Genomic DNA, 24892 nt, shown 5'->3' with positions numbered 1-24892 from the left:
ACTCAATTGATGATTTTTAACTAGTTCATAGACCTGGTTGATGATTTTAATAGTTTAGGGTCATAATTGACTTTGAAATCTTAGTTTGGGGAGCTAAACGAGTGTTATGCCTATTTAAAAACATACGAGAACAAAAATTTCGACCAACACCTCATATGGGTGTACTGCTTATTTACCAAAATCACTTAAATGCTTATTAAGGACCAACTCAATATACACTAGTACTCTCAAGTTTCCTACGTTACGTTGGATAAAATGCAAGGCTTAACAACAAACCACTTAACAAGCCTTAATAATTTTACTTCCGCCTTAATGATTTTTTTTTTTTTTTTTTTCTTCCGTAGGCCATGTTTCTTAACTTTTGTTTAATAGGAGGAGCATCTTCTTGGATGTTCAAAAAGTGTATCATAAGATATGGAGAAATTTCAATGATATCCATGGGGTTTAAGAAAAGGCCTCGACATTTTCTTTCACCGTTGAAATGATATATGTTGCTCTAGAATTTCTGAAGCAATTTTGACAGACTTCCCGTCAATTAACCATACAACATCTTCTCCAGTGCCCCCACTGGTTCAGCCTCTCTCTCAATATGATCTTGTGCTAGTTTCATGTTTAAAGAGACCAGATAAGTCTCCTAAGCTACTATTTGATATCCCTGAGCAACTGCCATGCCAAATTATGTATTGACAAAGTGGACGTCCAATTATTACATTATATGGTGGTACAGAATCAATCACCAAGAACTCAGTCTTGGAATTCCATTTAACCGGACCATTCCCAATAGAAACGGCCATCTGTGCACTGCCTAGGAGAGGTATCGAATGTCCCGATATCCCCACGAGTGGCGACAGAGTTGGAATGAGCCTGTCATGATCAAGACCAAATGCTTCGTAGGCTTTACGAGTAATAATGTTGACGGAGCTGCCGATATCTATGAATACTCTACGAACTTTGAATTCCTCCAGCAAAATTTAAATGACCAAGGCATTGTTATGTGTCTGTCACGCGAAGTTACCAAAAGAAAACTCAAACTTTGATTCGACAATTCTTTCTTGGTCCTTGCGAATTCTTCGTTGCTTTGCTGAACGATCTTCTTTAGGCCCTCCAACAATGACATTAATTACTCCACGAGGAGCCCTTTCTTTATGTTGTTTTCCTTTTGAATCATTTGATTTGATTGCATTTTTCAAGAATTTGTATAATTTTCCCGCTTCAGCTATTTTATTCAATTCCACAACTAATTGTCTGCAATCTTCCGTATCATGACCTTCACTTTTATGAAACTCACAATATAGGATGTTGTGTCTTCGATCGAATGTTTTTAGGTTCGGGGATAACTGCATGTGCTGCCTGTTTGTTTCCACCTATGAAGCACGACTCGGGTGCGGACACAGATGCAGACACGGGTGCGGACACGACAAACGACATTTTTAGAAAATATGAGACACGGGTACGACGGGACACGACAAATTATATATATATATATATATATATATATAATATATATAAAAAAAATTGCTTAATCACAAATAAGTCATTCTCTAATAGCAATGATGAAATCGCAAGGATTTTGGTGCGGATGAAATCAGACAAGACAACAACAAAAAAGAAGATGAAATCGTAGGAGAATCACAAAAGATGAAATCACAAGAGAATCGCTAAGAATCGTAAATCGCAAAACAAATCGAAGAAGGAAGAGAAAGAAGCCCTTAGCGTTTATAATCGCGATATAAAGGTGAGAATTAGATGTAGTTTAGGTTTTTTTTATCAAATTTTGTAATTGAACCATAGGTTTTAAGAGATTAAAAAAACCCTCAACTTTTACATATTTTCAGCATTAGCCGAGTCCCCGCCATGTCCCGTCGAGTCCCTATCGTGTCGCTGTCGAGTCCCACCTGTGTCACTGTCGAGTCCCATGTCATCTCCGTGTCCCCACCGAGTCCCCGAGTCTGGTGAGTCCGACACGACCCCGATGACCCCGAGGAAGAGTCCGTGCTTCATAGGATTCCACCCAGTAAAGGATTTCTTTTTGAGGAGTGTTTAGAGGAGTAGAATTTCGATATGAGTGTTCTTTAGATCGTTTATTATCTTCTCTGCTCCTGTCGCTATTGGACTCCTTCGGTTGATGAACCGAACTCAATCTCTCCTTAAGAAAAGGGTTCAACTTGTGACTATCCCATTTAATGAAGTCTCAGTCTCTTCGCATCAAGCCAGGGAAATTCTTCCATCTTCGGGTGGTAAGCTCTTTGGAAAAATCGTTGCTTCGGCAATTACTCGCTATAGCTTCCATCGCCCCATCAACATTCAGATGATTAATCTGAATAGCCCCTCTTTGGAAATGTTCAACCTACTCATTCAAAGATTCGCTAGGCTCTTGTATTAAATAGTTAAGATATTGCATTGTCTTGCGTTCAGGAATAAAAGTGATAAAATGATCTGCGAACTCTTTAGACATTTGCTTAAAAGATCTAATAAAGGCTGTCAGGAGTTGGTCATACTAGTAAGCCGAATCTCTCAATGTCGTCGAAAATAAACGACACATGAGTGCATCGGTTGCTGTACTAGTTTGTAGAGCTTTAAGAAAATTCTTCATGTGAAGGGTTGGATCTGTCATACCATTGTAATCTTTTAGTATAGGATATTTGAATCTTGTCAGCCTTGGCCGACTCATGATCTCATCACTCAAAGGAGTGTCCACATCCGTAGTTTCTGGCATCCTGGATTCTAGTCCTTCGTCTTTCATCACGTGCCGAAGTTCGCTCTTGATAAGGTTATAAACTTCTTCCTTAAGAGAAGATCCATTTTCCCTCGGCTTTGGCCGCCTTCAGTCATGATATCTAGAAACCTCTGATTTTTTCTTATGTGCTTCGTAATGACGAATCAGGGATTCAGTGGAATCATGACGAATGCCCCTACGTCGTTTTGGAGACATGGATCCTTTTTGCTTCAAAACATGCTTACTGGGCGAAGGTGAATGGTGACGCCTTCGATGCGAAGGGCTTTTAGGCCTTCCCTTCGATCTTCCTCTAAATACCTCATGCTGAGATTCTTCAGAAAATCCCCGCTTCCTAGGACATGTTTGCGCAACATGATGTCCAGTAGAGCAAGCGACTGACCGTCTTCTATCACCATATCTACCAGCATCCCTTACTTCCTTCAACTCCAAACGCATAACTTCCATCTACGTAGCATGCTCAACTCGAAAGATATCCATTGATTCTTGAACATATCCCATATTGTATATCAACTGCCTTGTTAAACCATCCATAAAACTAGGCTGCTCAAGATCTAATGACCCAAGGCATGTGTAAATCCTCTGGTCCAAAGTTGGTGTAATAAGCAGTGGCGATAGGGGATGATTATGGGAATCAACTCAGCCACGATTAGATGTGACTGAAGTACCCAGAATATCTTTAGGTCTTTGATTAAGCTGAATTACTGGTTGAACTACATGTTGAACTATAGGTTGAAATACGGGATGAACAACTGAACTCTGAACATTAACCATCTTTTTACGAAAAGTGCTCCATATTCACTGCACCAAATGATATCTTTCTTTTTGCAATCTTCTCTGTAGTTGTTTTCGGTGACCTGAATCAACAAACAACCATCAGAAAAGGGACCGGAGGTCCGACGAACCCTCTTTGATGCCTAAGTCAAAAGAATACTTGAGGAAGTATTGAGTAACTTGAAAGCAATTAAGTGAGAGAGAATGTATATATGATTACGTACCTTTAGCTCTGATCCCAAGCTATTTATAGACAACAAAGTGTGTACTTGGACACGTGGCAAGGTTTGATTGGTCTTCAGACCATATCTTTCCGTTCCATGTGACATATGAGTTGGGGGAGCCTGCTTTTGGGGATCATGAGTGACCATTGGTCCATGTGTTCCTTGAGGCAGCTCCCCACCGAAGGAAAAACTAAACAACTCTGTGCCGAAACGAAGCTTTATTCATGCATTCTATATCCGAATGCATCATGGGCTTAGGCCCAAATGTTGGATTCATGCATTGACCGAAGCCTAAGCGTTTGGCCCATTCAACTATTACCGTATCAATAATAAACACAATTTATGATTAACCTGTTGCAATATTAAAAATTGAATTAGAATAAAGCAAAAAAAAAAAACGTTTTTGTTTATTGTCATTTAGATGGCTAAAAATCACCTCAAAAAAAAAACAAAAAGAGAAACTAATCAGAGAAAATCGGGGTACATTATCGATTTCGAACATCTAGACAAAATAAATGGCTTTCGTTTTGAACAGCGAGCTTAAACATATCAGGCCAAGCTTACGATTCGTAAACTCTCATATCTTATTAATTCAAAATGATCATCTATATAAATAAATTAAACTAATGTTACCTAAAGTTTACTCTGGTTCACATTTTAATACCTAGATTTTATTTTGTTCCAAATTATGCTTGGACTAAAGACGAAGGTACAATTTAGTACATTTAACCCGTCACTAACCGATCAACCTTCCCTCTCCACGTGTGTGTGTGCGTATATATATATATAGCACATCTTTCATTATGAATTATATCACATAAAATCTCATTAATTTTTGGTGTATAATGAAAATGAATTAGACTCGCTTCTTGTTTACTGGAAAAAACCTGAACTGAACTGAATTCTATTAAAACTGAAATAATAATATAATCATTTAAAAATAGCAATAATTAAAATAAAAAGTTTATAAAAATAATAATGGTTCTAATAATAATAATAATTATAATTATAATAAGTAATGATAATGATTGATAATTTCACTGAACTGATTAAGTGACAAAACATGAGCTTAGTGATTATATATGTAGGTGAGTAATTAACGTTGAGTATATAAGTCTAATCTCGGAAGATGAAGATGAAGCTGAAACAGAGAATAAAAGTCAAAATCAGAATAAGCTCCTTCTCTGCTCTGTTTGCTTTCTATCAAGCACGATTCTGAAATCAATATCAAATCAGACCAAAAGGTTAAGAAACTTTCTAAATCGAAGAATCTCAGAGTCTAGAATGAAGTTGTTGCTGCTCATGAGTATCAAGGCTTCTATACCTATTAAAGCCACTAAATTAGTGGAGGTTTGCCTGAATCTTCTATTGTGACGGTTGGGAGGAGTTATAGTGATACCAGATAATTTCTTCTTCAGAAGAAGAAGAAAGGGAGATTTCATTCATAAAAAGATATGAGCTCAGTACATAGTGAACCTAGAGACCACTACAGTAGAAAAACATGTAACTCGGGGAAAATCAAAACGAATTCTCGATTTTAAACGTTAAACTTGAACACTGCCTAGGAGGCCTGCAAACTTTTTACAGAATCAGCCGATTTATTTAACAAGCATACAATGATAGGATCTCATTAACTTTTTCCAAACACCAAGCAAAGCAAATGACATTTGAATAAACACCTACAACAAATGAAATTAACAGGTGGGAATATGAGTTTGATGATTTTACAACAATAAGAGGTGACTGACAGCCATTGAAATCAAATGATGCTTACCCAACAACGTTCAGGCTTCCATATTGAGAATCAAGTTTCCATCTTTTCCAAGTTCCAGGCCCCAATTCTCCACAAAGAATAACGATTTTGAACCTTCCTTAAAAAAAAAGGCAGCTTATCTTCTTCAACTGTTACTGTGAGCCTCTTTCACAAAAGCCACCTCCCCACCTCCAGAATTCGGCGAAAGCAGCAAGTGCTTCTCTTGATCTTCATCAATCTCTGTTGACTCACGGGGGGTAGTGGTCATCAGGGATTCACTTCCATCTTCTTCTGCATTTAATTTTCAAGCAGAAGTGCTTTAATAAACCTTCCTATAAAAGAATATTGTTCAATAAAGGGATACATACCCATGTATTCATGGTATTCAGGCAACTGTTTTACGGTTGTTACTTGAAGGCTTTCAGGAAGTAGACAACTGCATAAAGCACCTGAATTTGGCAGCAATCAAATGTATGAATGAGTTTATGAACAACAGAAAGAAAGAAGAATCAAAAGGATGACTATTATGAAGAATCAAATGATGTATACCAAGTCGGGCAAGCCGATTTACCCATCCAGGTATCTGTCTACCAACCAGTCTGTCCGAAACATCATCAGTGAAATGGTTGCAATTCTTAGAGATTAGGTGGTAGGTGTCTCCATGATATTCTGAAGCCATGCTTTCAATAAATTCTCGAAATTCAGATGGAGACATCTTTATGCGGCCTAATGGGATTGAACTTCTATAAATGAAACCCGGGCAGCTTTTTGGTTCCACTTCAAAAACTCCACTGACCGGGAAATCATGGGCTCCAAATCCATACTCCTTACCATGAACTGTTCATACAAATCAACAACAAAAAAAACAAGAATTTGTAATCTTAAATTAGATGGTTATCTCAACTTGTATAAAGCTACTATGCTCAAATTGTTAGAGACAATAACTATTCTTGGAACCTTCTCTGTCAGCTTAAGTTTTTTGGTAGAACATGGTATCAAAACCTCCTAGACCAAAAGATTATTTGTTAATAAAATTTCAGAGCAAATTTTTGGAGTTTTACCTATCATAACTATTGGGTTGAACAGTTCTTTGACACAAAAGGAATCATATACATCCATTGAAGAATGAACTTAGAGCATACAAAAAGAAAGAAGACCGATTGTTTTATATTAAGCAAAAAATATACAACACAATAATGATCAGTCCTACAAATTCTATAAATGTAATCTTGACTCTTGGGTCTTCTTCAAGCCCTAAAATTGAAAGGAAATAGCATATTCATGGATGCATAACATGTAAATACAATAGAAACAACCAAGCAAAACCTTACTCACAAAAAGCATAACCCGGTTTCCAATTGAAAGTATAAGAAATATACACATCTAGGACCTAATTTTTGTATAATAAAGCAATTGAAACCCACAATCAGGCTTTTATTGTCTCAATTTCATCATCAAACTAAAGAAGCTAAAAAAGGATGAAACACAGATCATAAAGAAGAAAAAGAAAACGAGCAAGAAAAATCAGATTATGTCAAGAACAAACCTTCAATCCCAGAATGAAATATTCCAAAACCAAACCAATAGGTGTAATTGTTGACAGGTGTGAGATCGTAAACATTTAAAACCACCTGCGTCTCCGTTTTAGTGTTCAAATTATGGTTCTGAGAGCTCGAATCTGAGATGCTTTCTGTCCCCATAGCTCACCAGGAACACTACTTTTCCTTAATTGCAGAGATTCCCAAGCGAAAACCCAAAAGCCCAGAAATATTATGTTTCTTTAGTTCCTACTCCAAAGATGAAAAAAGAGAAAAAGCGAATCTGAGCAACTCAAAGATCCATGTCCAACCAGAGAGGATCAAGTGAAGAAAAATCACCAATTTTTGGATCTTCTAGCTTTTCAAGAAGTTGTTTTTCAAATTTAAAATTAAAGAATTATATGCAAAGACAACCAAGCTTGCCTTCGATTGATTTTTGTATTGGGCGATCAATTATCGAAACACATGCTACTGCTACATTTTATTTTATTTTTATTTTTGGAATAAACTGTAAAAATAACGTCAGGAGTAATTTCACCATTTTAATGTTTAAAATTATAATTTTACTGGTAATGTTGGGAGTTATTATCCCCAACGTTACAAGTTGAGTTAATTTAAAAACAACTAATTAAACTGTCTTTTCTGTTATAAATCTTAACATCTAGAACTTTATTACTAATCGATACTAATTGATCATAAACATATGATTAGATATGAAAAAAATTATTTTTTAATAATATATTATAATTGGATAAAAAAATTAAAATATATTATAGTTGCGTAAAAAAAATCAAATACTTTACCAAATTTGTAAATATTAACTTTCAATTTTATTATTAAATCATAAAAAATATGATTTTTTTTTTAAAAAAAACCAGTTGATAGGGTTTAAAAAAACCCAGCTAATAAGCAATTGATGCAAAATAATTAACAAAATATATGTGTTTTATAATGATGTATGAAATTGACTTAACTTGTCAATGTTAAAAGTAAATATGTTCTCGACTATGTTGGAGGTAAAATTACATCATTTTAGACGTTATAGATAAAATGACTCATAGTTATAAACATTATGGATAAAAATGACTTATGGTTCTTTTCTAGATATGTTTTCAGTTAACTGCTATTTTGAATGAAAGGCCTTTATTTGTGAAAAATTGGTCACATAACGTGTCACATATGTGACACGCCGTGTGGACATTCCACATGAGGCAAGAACTTTTCTACACATCCCACACAACGTGTTGAAACTTCACACGATGTGTGGGATATGCAAAAAAATTCTACCCCCATATGTAATGCCAACACGTGTGGCCAATTTTTCAAGACAATGTTCTTTCATTCGATGTATATTTAATTCAATGTGTATTGACTTTGATGCATACTTTTTTCTCCATCTATAGATGCAGAAATGACGCCTAACATTGATGGTTGGCTTTGAGAAAGTCATTATTGCAGAATGTACCACCCACCCCGAATTGCACCTAAATTATGGCGATCCTTTGCGTCTCAGACACGTGAAAGTGTCCCATGGTTTAGTTTTGGCAGACCATGAAGATAAATCTCTTCTAACGTCTGCTAGTTTTGTTAAGCAACTCGGTGAAGCTGGAGGTTCTTTCACACAATGGCCAAAAGATTTGATTGTTATCCTTGAAGGAAAATAGACAAGCCTAGGCGCAATGAGATTATAAAATTTTATCTATTTCTCTTTTTCCAAGATCCGTTAATTGTTATTTCATACAAAGAGGTATTAAACAAGTGTATCTTTTCTGAAGATTAATCTACGGTTGCAAACGAAGTGTCCGCAACTTCTCAACCGTGTATCACGAACAATGATAACAACAGAAAAGAAAACGATTAGTAACCAACCAATGAATATCAATCTAAATTGATTGCCTCTAAAGGAATCGACACGAGATCAAAAAGAGAGTAAACGAAAGGGTAATTAAGACGAGATGAAGTCGGAAGGAATTCTTAGCCTCTTGAATATGTCATGGCCGAAATTCATAGGTATGGGGACTATTTATAATCTTTCAAATATTAACCTTAATCACATTAGGTTTAATCATTTAATTAGAATCTTATTCCAAATAGGTCTACTAATAGATAAATAAATAAATATTATCATTATATGTATCTATATCTTAATATAAATAAGTAAATGACAATTCTAATCTAATTAGATATTTATTTATGTTATGAATTAATTTAATTAATTAGAATCCTTTCCGAATAGGATTACTAATTAGATAAATAAATAAATATAATTATAATCTTTATTTATATCTTAATATAAATAGATAATAATCATAATCCTAATTAGATATTTATTTATGTTAGAGATTTAATTAATTAGAGATATAATCACATTAAACCTTCTAATTAATATTATCTCATAATCAGATAATTTAATTATAACCATAATCTAATTATAATTATCAATTAAATTATTTCATCCCTAATATATACAATTCGGCCCATATACTTCCTCTTTCTTAGGGGTGAGCAGAATCGAACCGAAAAGACTGAGAAAACCGGATTGAAAAAACCGAACCAAACCAGACCAAATTATATTTTGGTTTGGTTCGGTCCTAATTTTTAAGCTAGTTTGGTTTTTGATTCGGTTCGGTTTGGTCTGATCCAAAACTGAACAAAACCAAACCGAAATACAATATGTACTACTCTTAATTGTAAGGTTTTAAATTAATTAACTAATTATATATAGAAAAGAAAAAACAATTAAACATGTTTTTTCTCTCTCAACTAATTATATATACAAAAGAAAAAATAATTATATGATTATTTTCTTTATATAATTGTTTAGTTAGTGAAGGTACAAGAAGTTATAGGTCTCTAGTGCTTTGTTTGGTTCAAACATGAATCAAACCAGACCAGACTGAAATAATTTGGTTCGGTTCAGATCAAATCGAATTATAATTTGGTTTGGTCCTAAAAAATAGAGGTAATTTGGTTTGGTTTTTGGACCGAACCGGACCATGCTCACCCCTACTCTTTCTTAATTATTATTCCGTCCTCCGGTTTCAAGTCTCATGTGCGACCCATTAGGTTCTTATCGTTGCCAGTCGTATATATTTATTGGGATTAATTCATCCTGATTAATTTCAACTTATATATAACGGAATGACTTCGAGAGATGTTACTAGCAGAATCTTAGACATTCCCCTAGTGCGATAAGAAGTCAGGTTGAATACTGACGTTTACCTTTCCGTATTAGGTCCAATATAATTCGGTCATTCATCAATTATATCCTTTAGACAATTCTTATAACCATGAAACATGTCATGTTGCATATAACGAATAGTTTGTTATACTTGTCCATGTGGAATTAACTCTGAAAGATAAGTTAAGTGAAATCTCCATTTCTACTCTTAACTCTATCACATTGCAAGGATTTCAGTCAATTCACCACAAGCGGCCATTTGGATATATCTTCTACTTATCAGAAGTGATGAATGCTCAATCTAACATTAACTATCCTGCAATTACTTTATGTGATACTCAACCCTGCTCTCACACACCGCATGGCCTCCCCTGTAGTGGATTGTGCTCGCACAGAATCAAAGCATCATACTTCACAATCCAGAATCACTAATTAATGATTGTTTGAGTTTGAGGATTACTTATACCTACTAACACCAATGAGATGAACAGTTGACACTTGGATAAATCTATACATACTATTATCTCAAGTCGGGTCCCAATCCTAATGAACTCATTCACCGGATCCATGTAACTGTCTAGATATCTCTATATTTAAAGCTTGTAAGATCAGCTCTCTATCTCGATAGAAAACACTGTTACATGTAAGTCTCAACAGTAATATGTCAACCCCTTTAACATATTACTTGACTTGGGTTGATTTTAAGTTTATTGACTTATTATAAAGTATAGTCTCACTTCATACTTGTATGAACACTTTATGATCACTCACATAAACTTGAGATTTCTTTTATTTGACTTAATTAGTTCTGATAAAAGATTAGTGCATTTATATAGTTTAATTTACTATATCTTATAAACAAATGATAATGAACAATTCATTTACAAATAGTTTATATAGTCTACAACAATTGTCTATAGGACACTAAACCCCAACAATCCTTCCTAATGTTATAAGGTAACTAACTTCTCAAATTTTTTTTTGTAGGATAGGAAAGAAAAACAAACAAACAAAAACGCTCAACCCGGGATCAGCTTAGGAAAACTGACCCCCACCACATCCTCCAAGATCATAGAAGAGATGAAAACCGGAGGAGAAGAAAGGATAGATAGACCCAACATTCCAGAATGCCCTTCCACCGCAAGACGGTCCGCTACGCGATTTTGCTCCCTATAAATATGAGCAAAGCTAATAGAATCAAAGGATGAGCCAATCCTTCTAATGCCTTTGATTAAGTTAAGGCTATTTAGGCAAATAGCATTGCCCACAGAAATCATTTTAATCGCTTCTAGGTTATCTGACTCCACAAGAAGCTATTTTACTCCCAGATTCTTTGCTAACTTCAGGCCGGAGAAAATCCCCCAAAGCTCTGCAGAAAAGGACGAACTCATACCCAAATTCTGAGAGAAACCAGACACCCACCTGCTACCATCATCTCAATATAATATATGGGAAAATACAAAAATAAACATTGTGATTTGAGCCATTTTCAAACATAGACTATTTAGATTTAAAAGTTGGTAAAAAGGTACATTGAGGTTCATTCCGTTAGCAAACACATGCCAAATTGACTAACAGTCTAAAAAAAAGTTAAAAGTCAAAGGAAAAAGAGTTAATTTATCCTTATATTTATTTATTTTATAAATTAACCCTCCTTATTATCTAATTATCATAAACAAATCCGAAAATAAAAAATAAAAATCAAATAAATCATCTTCTTCCTTTCTCTTTAGTTTCTTAATTTTCTTTCTTCTTTCTTTCTCTTCTCTCTCCTCTCTCCTCTTTGTTAATTTTTCTCTCTCTCAAACCTAAAGAGTTCTCCTCATCCTCTCACATCTCTCTTCTTTCTAATCTACATGGACTGAATTTATCAAAGCTAAACTTACTACAAACCATGTAACTTTCAATTTTCTTTGAGGGCGAGTAATTCAAATTTTCAATAATGTTGTCCTTTTCATCATCTGAATCGTAATAAAATATCGATCTCACTTCGTCGTCCACCTTGCCATCGATGTCCCAGCCAATGTAACCGATCTCAACCGTGTTATCCGATGTGTCGAAAAGCTTCCTTCCTTTCAAATTACCGCTCTCAATTGCTTCTCTTCTCTCTCGGAGTATCTCTTCGAATGTGAAATCGTTGTTTACCTTCCATGCGTCAAATCCATTTTAAGGGGATCTTTTATGTTGAAGTGAATACTATCAAATATGTATAAATCAAGAAGATGAAATGAAGAAGATGAGGAAAGTAGATAACAGAGTACTACTGTAGAGTTTTATTAATGAAAGAAGAAGGAATACAAAAGTTAACATGTGCTTATGTTTAAGCCTTCCTTATATAGGCTTAACCATAAATGGTTTACATTTAACTATAAACTAAAACTATAACTAACTATAGTTAATAAGATATCCTAACAAACCCAACAAACAATTAATCCTATTTATCATTTATATCCCCCCGCAAGCTGGAAGGCATATAAATGTCTTGAATACATAATTGCTTTACTATTGAATCAAAACTAGACCTCCCTAATTGTTTTGTTAATATATCAGCAAGTTGTTGAGATGTATGAACTGACAGTAAATGTATGTCACCAGCTTGAACTTTCTCTCGAACAAAATGGCAGTCGAGTTCAATATGCTTGGTCCGTTCATGAAAACTTTGGTTTTGAGCAATGTATATAGCGGACTTGTTATCACAGTAAATTGCATAAGGCATGTTCTGTTTGTAACCAATATTGTCAAGCAAAAATCTGAACCACTGTAATTCATTAGCAGTCATTGCCAAAGCACGATATTCTGCCTCGCTGGAACTCCTCGAAACAGTGTGTTGTTTCTTGCTCTTCCAAGAAACTAAAGAACTTCCTAAGAACACAACAAATCCTGTCACTGACCTTCTAGTATCAGGACAACCAGCCCAATCTGAATCACTATACGCTTTTAATCGCAATTCTGAATCTGCTGGATAAAACAAACCTTGCGCAGGGCATGATTTCAAGTACTTGACAACACGTAAAGCAGCTTGTAAATGTTCTTCTCTTGGATTTGCCAAAAATTGTCTCAACTGATTGACAAAATAAGTTATTTCTGGCCGAGTTGTTGTTAGATATAACAATTTCCCAATTAACCTTCTGTACCCTTGTTGATCTTGTAATGCATCCCCTGAATCTTTTGTTAATCGAACTGTATTGTCCATCGGAGTTGGTGCTGGTTTTGAAGCCAATAACCCAGCCTCAGCAATCAAGTCTAATGTGTATTTTCGTTGACAAATAAACAACCCTTTTGATGATCGAGCTATCTCTAAGCCAAGAAATTTTTTTAAATTGCCAAGATCTTTTATTGTAATCTTCTGATCAAGAAAGGCCTTGACAGAATCAATTTCCTGTATATCACTTCCTGTTAAAACAATATCGTCTACATAAACCAACAAACAAGTTAGATGCATATTATTCTTCTTTAAAAACAAAGAATGATCAAATGGAGACTGAACATAACCAAATTGAATAAGCGAAGCTGTTAACTTAGCATTCCATTGCCTACTGGCTTGTTTCAAGCCATATAACGATTTTGTTAACCTGCAAACTTTAGTTTTAGACTCGGTTTCAAAACCAGGAGGCATTTTCATATACACTTCTTCATTTAAATCTCCATGAAGAAACACATTATTTACGTCTAACTGAAATATTCCCCATTTCCTAATAGAGGCCACTGCTAACAATAACCGAACAGTATTCATTTTAACAACCGGAGAAAAAGTCTCTAGATAATCTATTCACTCAGTTTGACTATAGCCTTTAGCAACCAGCCTCGCTTTATATCTTTCTAAAGAGCCATCAGATTTAAGTTTCACCTTAAACACCCATTGAAAACCTATAAGTTCTTTTCCTAATGGTAAATCAATAACAACCCATGTGTTATTCAGCTCCAAAGCTTTTATTTCGGCTGCCATAGCTGCTTTCCAACAATCAAACTTTAAAGCCTCTTTATAACTTTTTGGTTCAGGTATAATACTGATTGAAAAAACACATTTTTTTATGTTTGTCAGACAAATTCTCATAAGACAAAGAAGAAGCAATAGGATATTTAACCTGCGTATCCACCGAAACCTCAGTAGATTGTTTGTTTGTCGTTAAGTGAGCCACCCATAACTGATTACAATGATAATCATTTAGATATTTAGGTGCAGTTCGAATCCTAGACGGTCTTGATTGAACAACAGGAATAACACCTGTGTGTCCACCTTGTGTATCACTCTGTGAAGATGCAGCAAAATCATTTGATACAAAACAAGAATGATCATTACTAGAATTTATTCTGCTATCTTCATGAACTATAACAGGTTCAGTGATAGTTCTTGAATAGCCCAAAACCTGCTCAGTTATACCTCTATCTAAATCATTATTCTGCAAACTTAACGAAAAATCTAATGTAGGGTAAGTCAAAGAATGCTTATCATATGGTGCATAAACATGATAAGGAAAACAAGACTCATAAAATATAACATCTCTAGATGTAACATACTTTCGACTAGACAAATCAAACAACTTATACCCTTTAACATTAGGCTGATATCCTAAGAATATAAAAGGTAAAGCTCTAGCATGAAATTTAGTTACCTTATTTATTAATTGTGTGGCAAAAGTAAGACATCCAAATACTCGTAAATGAGTATAATCAGGAGGTTTTTGATACAACATCTCATAAGGGGTTTTATTTTCCAAAACTGGAGTGGGCAACAGATTTATCAAATGTACTGCATGTGCTATACAATCAGTCCAGAAAACCATAGGCAATTTAGCTTGAAAACGTAATGCCCTAGCAACATTTAAAAAATGTTGATGCTTCCGCTCCACAACACTATTTTGTTGTGGAGTATAAGGGCAAGACTTCTGATGTATAATACCCATATCACTGTAAAATTTATCCAAATGAAGCTCATGTGCATTATCAGAACGAATCTTTTTAATTCTGGTCCCAAATTGTGTAAAGACAATTTGATAAAACTGTTGAATAGCAGAACCTGCTTGGTCTTTAGTTTTTAAAAAATATACCCAACTAAACCTACTATAATCATCAACAATAGACAGAAAATAACGATGGCCGTTAATAGATTGCACAGACAACGGACCCCAAATATCCAAATGTATTAAATCAAAAGCAGCACTACTAATAGTACTACTGATAGGAAACACAAGGCGTTTTTTCTTAGCTAAAGGGCATATGGAACAATTAAAATCGGTAGATTTTATTATACCAGGAATATGCTTACACATGTCATGTAACTTTGAACTAGATAAATGCCCTAGGCGAAAATGCCAAATTGGAAAATCCACAGGTGTTTCCACAGTATGAACAACAGAAGAAACAGAACTAATGTTATTAACAGCAACAACAGAATGAACATACAAGTGATACAATCCATTCACCAAACTAGCTGTACCAATCTTCTTCTGGGTCAAAGTGTCCTGAAAAACACATTGATCATTCTAAAAAATTAGTAAACAAGTAGTAGAATTCAATAACTTACTAACTGAAAGCAAGTTATAAGAAAAATTTGGTATGTAAAGAACATCATGAAGAACCAAACTATTCGATAAAATCACTGTACCTTTTTTATTCACAATTACTTGAGAACCATTAGGCAGACTAACAGATATATCAGTGATGGAATGTAAAGAAGAAAACCAATTTAAAGAGTTTGCTACATGATCTGAAGCCCCTGAATCCACTAACCAATAAGAAGAAGTCTGTTTAAAATGACAAACAATGGGCATAGGCTTACCAGTAGCAAACGTAGGTTGTAAGGCAATAGATGCAGTTGGTTGTGCTTGAACCCCATTCAAAGAATGATTATTCTCATGATTTTCCTTCATTTCTGATTGATTAAGCATTGAAATGAGCCTTTGACATTGTTCAGACGTAAAGCCTTGCTGCTGCAAAAAGTTAGTTGATCCTGAAACTTCAATAGATGGTGATATCGATTGAGAATCTAACCCTTCTTGTGTAAACACATTAGCAGCAAAAGACCTTTTCTTAGTAAACTTGAAGTTAGGCGGAAACCCATGTTTTTTATAGCATTGATCAACTGTATGATTTTTTTTACCACAATAAGAACAAATTGGCCCTCCATTCTTCTTATAAAATTGCTTCTTTTGGCCTGCATTCTGTGTTTTTGAAAAATTAACAGTAGAATCAATCCCATCAAACGAAGATGTAGCTCCTTGATGTAACTGGCGTTCATGTTGAACTAACAAGTTAAATGTCTTAGTAATCGATGGTAGAGGATCCATTAACAGTAGTTGAGATTTAACAGAAGCAAAACTTTCATTGACCCCTCTAAAAAAGCGAATTATATAGTCTTGTTCTTGATACTCTTTAGTCTTCACAAGAAGTATTACTCTGTTGTAAAAGATTACACTTACACTGAGGTATCGGCCTGGAATTAAGCAACTCTTCCCAAACCATCTGTAATTTGGTGAAATATTCAGTAATGCTTAAATCTCCTTGATGAATAGAAGAAACCTCATCTTGTAATTGTGAAATTCTCAAAGCATCCCCCTGGGAAAACCTGTCATTAAGATTATCCCCAACTTGACTAGCTATATCAAACCAAGTGATACTCTAGGCAATCGTAGGAGAAACAAAGTGATTAATCTAAGAAAGAACTAACTCATTACAACGAACCCAAGAATTATAATTTGCTGCTCCAGCCAAAGGACATAGTATAGTTCCATCTGTAAAACTAATGTTGTTTTTTGCAATTAAAGCTCTTCGCATAGATCGTTTCCAAGAATAAAAGTTGTTACCATTAAAAACAGGAGTTACCAGAACTAAACTGTGATTCTCATTGGGATGAATATAATATGGACTTTGAGTCAAGCCCATAGATGAATTCTGGAGATTAGGGTTTGAATTTGGAATGGGGATTTCCGTCGTCATATTGAATCGAGTAAAGAAAAGAATGAAAGAAATACAAAATCGTAAAAAAGAACAGATCCAAGAAGGATTCTGGTGATAAATTGCTTAATCTAAAACTGAACTAAACAAAGAAATAGAAAACTGACCCAAAAATTGAATCAGGTGAGAATGAAAATTTGAGATGAATCAACCTTTATGAGAAACCTTCGACATCTTCATGGATTGCGGAAATTAAAAGTTCTGATACCATATCAAATATGTAGAAATGAAGAAGATGAGGAAAGTAGATAACAGAGTACTACTGCAAAGTTTTATTAATGAAAGAAGAAGGAATACAAAAGTTAACATGTACTTATATTTAAGCCTTTCTTATATAGGCTTAACCATAAATGGTTTACATTTAACTATAAACTAAAACTATAACTAACTATAATTAATAAGATATCCCAACAAACCCAACAAACAATTAATCCTATTTATCATGTATTTATACATGATACTTCATGGAGAGTGGTCAAGGAGATGAAGACTTTTGACCATTGTTCTTGAGTCGGTTAACTATCTAGTTTGGGGATTTTATAATATTGTTTATTATGGTTGCTTTTTCCATTACCTTTCTTTATGGTATTGTGATGACCATGTAGTGTTTCTTTATGGTATTGTCAAAGGTAAAGTTACTGCAATTCGATTTAACATGTCTTTTTGTAGTAACTTTACTCTTGATGGATTCAGTCCATGTACAAGATGTGAAAGGATGAGATAAAAGATGGAATGTTTGAATTTTAATATTTATTTTAGGATTTATTTATGATAATTAGATAATAAGTAGGGTTAATTTATAAAATAAATAAATATAAGGACAAAATTAACTCTTTCCCTTTTGACTTTTGACTTTTTTTTTCCAACACCGTTAGTCAATTTGACATATGTTTGCTAACGGAATGAACCTCAATGTACATTTTTTTCCAACTTTTAAACCACATAGTCTATGTTTGAAAATAGTCCAAACCACAAGGTTTATTTTTATACTTATAATATATTAATAATGTATTTCTCTATACATTTATGAATTGAGTACTAATATATCTACTTAATCGGGTACTAAACAAGCATCATTCCAAAGAAAAGTGGCAAAAGGCCACATGTTGATAGTGGTCATGTAACAAATGAGTCATTTGTGGCACTGAAATAGTACTTTGATACCTTTAGGTCATGTTCTTTATTACTTAATTTCAGTATCAATCAATTCAGTCCAGTCATTCAGTCCAGTCATCAGTTCAGTAACTTATCATTACTTATTATAATTATAATTATTTTTCTCTATTATTATAATTATTAGAACCATTATTATTTTTATAAGATTTTTATTTTAATTATTGCTACTTTTAAAGGATTATATTATTATTTCAGTTTCAGTAGAATTCAGTTCAGTTCAGTAGCATTCAGTTCAGTTTTTTTTAGTCATAAAGAATAGAGCTTTTACTCCTTTAAGTGACTTGTGTAAAAGACAGGAACATGTGGTGCTTGGTTTTGGTCCGATTGACATCATTGATTTTGGCAATGTTGGTGAGTTGGAATTTGGTTACCTTGAAAAGATTCGCATCAGGCTTATACAAGATGATATCATTCAGATGCTCAAGGTAGCTTGGCTCGGTGCTCCATTTATGCAAATTTTTATGTTGTAAGATATCTAAACTTTTTGTTTAATTTATTTGAATTTTTAGTTTTTCTTTAAAATCTAACAGCTAAAATTAAAAAACTATATATATGCAGAGCTTTTGGAGATCAGAATGTTGATAAGTCCGAGTCAGATTCTATTGGATTCTTGTGACCAACTAATATAGCAAAAACTGAATTACGAGTGGACTTTAATAGTGTTACACGTTTCATGACATGTGCGATGGAATTACAAAGTTCGAAGAGATTCATTTTGTGTCCTTTCCACCAACAGTAAATTAAATTTAATTATAATTTATTTTTTAGTTGTAAAAGCTATGATTAAATTGATTATTAATCATTGATCTTCAAAAGTATTTTCATTTATTAGTGAGCATTGGGCTCTTCTGGTTATCTCTCTAGATAAATGTCATGAATGCACATTTGATTCAGTAAATTTCGGAATTGCCAACTTTAAAATTAGGCTCACATGAATAAGTAAGAGATAACAAGACTTATATTAAATATTTATTTTTGTATTTATTTGTTTACATTGTTTTAAACATGATATTGTTCTGTGTTGGGAATTTAGAATTTATCAGATACTAAAATGACATCCTAAAAGCCAATATACCTTGCCATGGAGTAGTGAAGGAGTATGATTTCATTTTTTTTACCTTAAAGTTTATATGTTAGTTTGCTCGTAAATGAAATAATTTATTTTTATAACTCCAAAACATGTAGTGTGCACAACAACATGGACTAGTAGAGTGTGGTTACTTTGTGATGCGTTAAAAGAGAAAGCCGATTAAAAGAAGAGTCAACGGTTGAAAAAGGATGGTCAACAGTCACAGTTGCCACCAGGTAACAAAGTGTTAAAATTCAATAGTCATACTATGAAGAATTGAAGTTCGATGACCACAATATTAAAATGGGTAAAGTTCAATGATCATGGGTGTAATTTACCCCAATAGTGTAAGATATCAACTTATATCTTTTTTTTATTATTATTATTAATTTCCATATTGTTATAGTATTAAATCATTTGGGCTTATGACAAGTGGTCTCACTATGATTTATGAAGCTCAGGTGGACTTCGGCCAACGTAAAGAGGAACGAAGGAGGCTTAAGTATAATATAAGTACGGACTGGAGTAATCATTCGGTCATCTCAATGTTGCCGAAGACAATTCTTTAAAAGGTATCTTGCAAGACACATGGGCCAATCAGAATGCTGGATTCCAAGTACACGCTCCTCAATCTCATAAACACAGTGACACGCAAAGATAGGGTCCACTAACCTATCGTAAGCTACCACGTGTCTGAGGTATCACTTTTGTTATCCATAAATAGTAGAGTTGTTCCAGAATCGAGGTAATTCATTCTAATCATTGATAATACTTTCTTTCTAGTCCTTGATATTCTCTTTGTGTATCAACTGACTTTATCATCAGAGAGGGTTCGCCGGTCTCCGACCCCTTTTCTAACGGTTATTGTATTTTCAAGGGACCGAAATCTTGATCAAGAGTGCAAGTTACATAATTACAGTAACACATATATATATATATTAAAAGATAAAGTAAAAAGTAAACAACTAAATATTGTAAAACGAAAATTAAAAACTTGTTAAAAGAAAATCATCTATAACTTACAATTAACTAAAATATGAAATGGTCGGATGGGCTGATAATAATTTTGCAAAAGTAACCTTGGAAATTCTTAAATAGGATGGTATAGTCAAATAAAAAAAATAAAATCATAATCCATAATTAAAATAAACAGTAACTTTTTCTTTAAACTGATTTAAATGAATAGTTAACCTTTTCATTTAGAATCAAACCGAATTATAATATTAATTTACCTTGGTGCAATGGTAAACGTTATTATCGTGTGACTGAAAGATCACAGGTTCGAGTCTTAAGAGCGGTCTCTTACCAAAATATTGGTAGTCAAGAAAACTTGCCTGCAGTACACCCTTATAGTGGGACCGCTCCTCGGACCCTCGCTTAAATGGGGATGCCGTAACCATTAACTCTCATATCTACAAATCTCACCCCTAGTTTTCAACCACCGAAAACATATATAAGATTATATTGTTGCCTCATAACTAGATGAGGCGTTCAATGTGTTCACATAGTATGACTAAATAAGTTTATCTAGATCTATGTTTTAAAATGATTTTAATCTCTATCATAAAATTCTAATAAACTTAAATCTAACCATTATTTATCCATGTGAACACGTGAGCAGCCCTCTTCTTCAATGCACTGTTTATTTTCATTGTACTTGTTAGTTAAGGGTAAAATAGCATCGAGCAACGCAAATTAAATGAACCAGCCGCTAACTGGTCAATATAAATTACTCAAAAGAAAAAATTTCTTTTTTCCAAATTACAGTTTGTTCACCCTTTCGATTAACGTTCAAACAATTAAAATCAAAACTGTTCCAAGTTCGCAGGAACAGAATCCACTTCTCAAGCAAAGAACTCGTCTGTTCCACCTGTGAATGAAACACAGCCAAGGAAGTTATGTCAAAACATCTTCTTCCACTAACATTCCAATCAAGTAAAACATACATCTCAAGCAATACTTACAGCTGGAACATCTTAAGGAAACCATCAAAACAAGCCTATCAAGTTCTGCAATCACGACTCATCAGGTGTTGTCCGCCGCCTAATACGCTCACTGCGCCTCCAGGGCCCTGAACCACCATCTGAAGATTCATTTTCTTCATCTCTAGAAGAAGACCCAGTCTCACCATCATGAGTTTCACCCCAAAGTCTTGTAGATCTTCTCCTGAAACTCAGCTGCCCTCTGGCTCTCGAAGTACCAGACCAACTGCTACTTCTTGGACTAGATCCAGGACGAAAAACTCTTATAAGAAAAAATACCGTAAGCCAACCACCGTCATCAATTGGCATTATGCTCTCTTCACCCCTCTCCTCCCCAAAGGATGAATGAAGTGTACTGATCAAGTCCCCAAGGTCTCTCTGTCGTTCCAGCATCCTCCAGTTACGCTGCCTCTCTGGGTCAGCAACTGTTGGTCGAACAAAGGGGTGCTCTAGCCTCGCATGTTTCCTGAGATCAGAATATGTACCACTAAAATCACATGTTTCACAGGCACAGCTTCTTGATTTTGCATTCATAAAACTACGAGCAGGGTCCATGACAATCCAGTCTTTTATATTACCCCGGCAAAGAGGGCACACCAGTGCTGGTGGCACTTTTTTCTCATCAGAAACTGTTCCCCCAGAGAAAGGCACTTCCTCAAGTTGTTCCCCTGTTACAGTTGATTCTGAGCTCACAACTGTGATTGTGTCTGTGCTTGCATTTGTGTCTGCAGTTGTTGTCCTATTTTCTTCTGGTTGTAGAATTTCTGTAGATGTCTCAGCAAATGATTTGCGGAACTGGTCAAGACAATTTGAGTGACGATAACTTGTATCACACATGTAAGGACGGCATCCTTTGTCATGGGAAGAGCATATGAGGAGAACAGCATTGTGAGGATGTTCCATGCAAACTGGGCATCTGGCATCTTCCCATTCCTTGAAGTTTTCCTCAGTCTCTGAAGGGAGTCTAGGCGATGATAGTCCACCACGACTGGAACTGCATGTGTAAGGAGATGCTTTGCATCTATCGAAAGACACAGAACGATCTCTTCTATCCTTTGGCATTTCAAGACTCCGCAAAATACTAAGCTAAGGTCCAATGCCTCTCAAAACACAGCGACACAAGAATGTAAAGCCTACACAATCACATACAGATCCTACATAAGGCAATCCAAAAGTAAAATTAAGCTGAAGTGATGTCAATCAATGTGAATGAGACCTGAAATACCAATTTCAAACATATAAATAAAGGCATTGAGAGATTAATAGTCCAAAGAGATTCAAGATCCACAACCAGATCGAAAAGTATAGCGTTTTAGCATACAGAAAGACCCCTCCCCCTTAAAAAAAAAGCATCCATGGTCCTAAGAATAACTTTCATAATTATTTGCAACCTATGTTGCACGAAAATGGAAACGGACACTGGGAACATTATTCCTAACAAATATAGAAGACATAACGTAGGGGAACGTGTAAATATTAAAATATAGATAATAAAAGTATAATATTAATGAAAATTTGGTATTTATACTCTACATATGATTGCAACAATAAGCATAAAATAGGAATAATTAGAAATTGTGGAATATAAATTATCATTAATTAAGAAGTTTTAGCTAAAGATAAAGTTTCAATTAGCTAGAATAATAGTCAGAATTGAAATTGGATTGTGTTTTCCGGTGGAAACAATTTCCTAAACCAGGAACCCGTTTCCCACCGTTTCCGTTACTGAAAAGGAGTTCCAATGCAACATAGTTCGCGACAGAAAGATATACCTAATAATATGATTTTCTACCTTTGGTTTGAATCCCAACTGTGAAGAAGTACTTTCAATTCTTTGGTTTGAACATCCAACATCCCCCCTCCACCCCTAAAAAAAACAAAACAAATCTCATGCATAAACACATAGTAGTAGGTGAGTTATTTCTACTCAGATGGCCAGCCTGACGGCAAGCAACAATATCTAGAACAAATATGACTGCCTTCAGACATACTGGATTCATGCGTGCCCTAATTAATACAAATGCACAGAAACCTTGAACTCTCCTTGTATCAAGGTTGAGTTTAATTCAGCTTCCATAACCTCCACAAAAATACCAATTAATTATTGCGATAATGCAGAAAAAGCCTAGAAACATTTAAAACTGATGAAAGTGCTGGGCAACGGCAAACCCGAAACCCTAATTTATTCAGGAAAAAGTCGTCCTTTTCTGTCTACAATTCAAAACCAGGGAAGGTTTCGACCTCGGGAAAAATAAAAAACAAAATCAAAACAAACTCGAAGCTATGCATAACATAAGCAAGCTGGAAAAAACAAAATTAAACAGCCAATTGAACTCCCGACTTATTAATAGAAACATAGAGCAAAGCACAGAAAAAGTATTTAACAAAAAAATCCTCCAGAAAATAGAAAAGAAAGGAATGGATCGAATTATCCGATCGTAAAAAACAGAAAACCCAGATGCAAAGGATAGGTTCAGATCCAAGTACAGTAGGGGAAGAGAAAGAGTTAAAACAAAGGTAGTTTACCTAAAAAGGTGTATAGGGATTGAAAATATGAAGTCTGTCTCTGATTAACTTGTATGAATCGAACGATTAACGAGGGTCGGCGAAGATCATTAGAGGCAAGAAGAGATCCATAGTGATTAAAAGAAAGGGAAGGAGAGTCAGCAAGTTAGGGCATCCATGAGGTCGATCGAGAGAGATAGCAGAGATGAGAAACGCGAGAAATGGGAATAAGAGGAAGGAACAGAGAAAGAGAAAGAGGTAGAGAAAAAGATAATAAATAAATAAATAGTAAGCATCAGCGCAGACAGACCAATTGCTGACATGGCAAATCCGGGTTCGCTAGTCTTTGTGGATGCTATTATTATTATTTTAGATTTAAATTATGATTGCCAAGCCGGCGCCGTTTCATTGTGACTGGATAAAAAATTGACCTCCAACCCAAGTTACTTCGTGATTAATGCACCTTTTGGCCGCTATTAGCCAATTACAAATTTAAAATCTCCAAACCTAGTTTGGCTCCAAAATTCAAAGTTAAATGATGCAACTTATTGATTAACTCTACGTTTTTTTTGGAAGAATTAACTCTATGTTTAGTTTAGTTTTTTTATTTCTATAAAAAAAAAATACAAAATAACCGATGTTGTTTCAATCATTTTCAAACATAAATGATGTGGTTTAAAAGTTAACTAACAAGTATTGAGGTTGATTCTGTTTGTTAAACACAGTCTAAACTAACTAACGGTAACAAATGTCAGTCAAAATCAAGGATAAAAAGTTGTTTTTGTCTTATAATTATTTATTTTATAAATTAATCCTCTTATTATTTAATTATCACAAACAAACCATAAAATAATAACAAAAAATCAAAATCATCATTTACTTATTCTCTCACATCTCTTTTTAATCTATCTTCTTTCTCTCATCAACAAATCAAAACCACAGAGTTGCAAACAATAACTAAAAAGCTTAATGAAATTCCTAGTTTCTCCCCTACTCGTCAGA

At 34.4% G+C, this 24892-nt stretch overlaps 2 protein-coding genes across 10 annotated transcripts; both read right to left on the bottom strand.

The window, feature by feature from the left end:
• Positions 1 to 5236: 5236 nt before the first annotated feature.
• LOC136203754 (deSI-like protein At4g17486) lies at positions 5237 to 7480 on the bottom strand. Of its 2 annotated transcripts, XR_010674974.1 has the most exons (5): positions 7032 to 7480; positions 6035 to 6322; positions 5854 to 5934; positions 5507 to 5776; positions 5237 to 5411 (listed from the first exon to the last, which is right to left on the bottom strand). XR_010674974.1 is itself a non-coding variant. In XM_065994979.1 (4 exons), exons 1-4 carry the CDS (start codon positions 7183 to 7185, stop codon positions 5631 to 5633), a joined length of 669 nt encoding a protein of 222 aa, XP_065851051.1. In that variant the 5' UTR covers positions 7186 to 7480; the 3' UTR covers positions 5237 to 5630. The 2 variants fall into 2 exon arrangements, 1 of the variants encoding a protein (XP_065851051.1); XM_065994979.1 differs by having other exon boundaries at positions 5237 to 5776.
• Positions 7481 to 21029: 13549 nt separating this feature from the next.
• On the bottom strand, positions 21030 to 24144 carry LOC136202745 (uncharacterized). Of its 8 annotated transcripts, none has more exons than XR_010674565.1 (4): positions 23912 to 24144; positions 23158 to 23252; positions 21368 to 22539; positions 21030 to 21273 (listed from the first exon to the last, which is right to left on the bottom strand). XR_010674565.1 is itself a non-coding variant. In XM_065993586.1 (3 exons), exon 3 carries the CDS (start codon positions 22445 to 22447, stop codon positions 21419 to 21421), a length of 1029 nt encoding a protein of 342 aa, XP_065849658.1. In that variant the 5' UTR covers positions 22448 to 22539; positions 23178 to 23252; positions 23912 to 24144; the 3' UTR covers positions 21030 to 21418. The 8 variants fall into 8 exon arrangements, 1 of the variants encoding a protein (XP_065849658.1); XR_010674567.1 differs by having other exon boundaries at positions 21368 to 22518; XR_010674563.1 differs by having other exon boundaries at positions 23178 to 23252.
• Positions 24145 to 24892: the final 748 nt, after the last annotated feature.

This window comes from Euphorbia lathyris, chromosome 8 (assembly GCF_963576675.1).
Source record: "Euphorbia lathyris chromosome 8, ddEupLath1.1, whole genome shotgun sequence".
Lineage (NCBI taxonomy): Eukaryota > Viridiplantae > Streptophyta > Magnoliopsida > Malpighiales > Euphorbiaceae > Euphorbia > Euphorbia lathyris.
This window is presented reverse-complemented; position numbering and strand designations above follow the sequence as displayed.

Bases quoted from the DNA above. Each gene is read 5' to 3' on its own strand.
- LOC136203754 (XM_065994979.1), bottom strand. From the start codon at position 7,185: ATGGGGACAGAAAGCATCTCAGATTCGAGCTCTCAGAACCATAATTTG. The intron at 6,323-7,031 runs GTTTGTTCTTGA...TTGTATGAACAG, and splicing joins ATTTCATTCTGGGATTGAAG to TTCATGGTAAGGAGTATGGA. The intron at 5,935-6,034 runs GTATACATCATT...TGCCAAATTCAG, and splicing joins AAATCGGCTTGCCCGACTTG to GTGCTTTATGCAGTTGTCTA.
- LOC136202745 (XM_065993586.1), bottom strand. From the start codon at position 22,447: ATGCCAAAGGATAGAAGAGATCGTTCTGTGTCTTTCGATAGATGCAAA.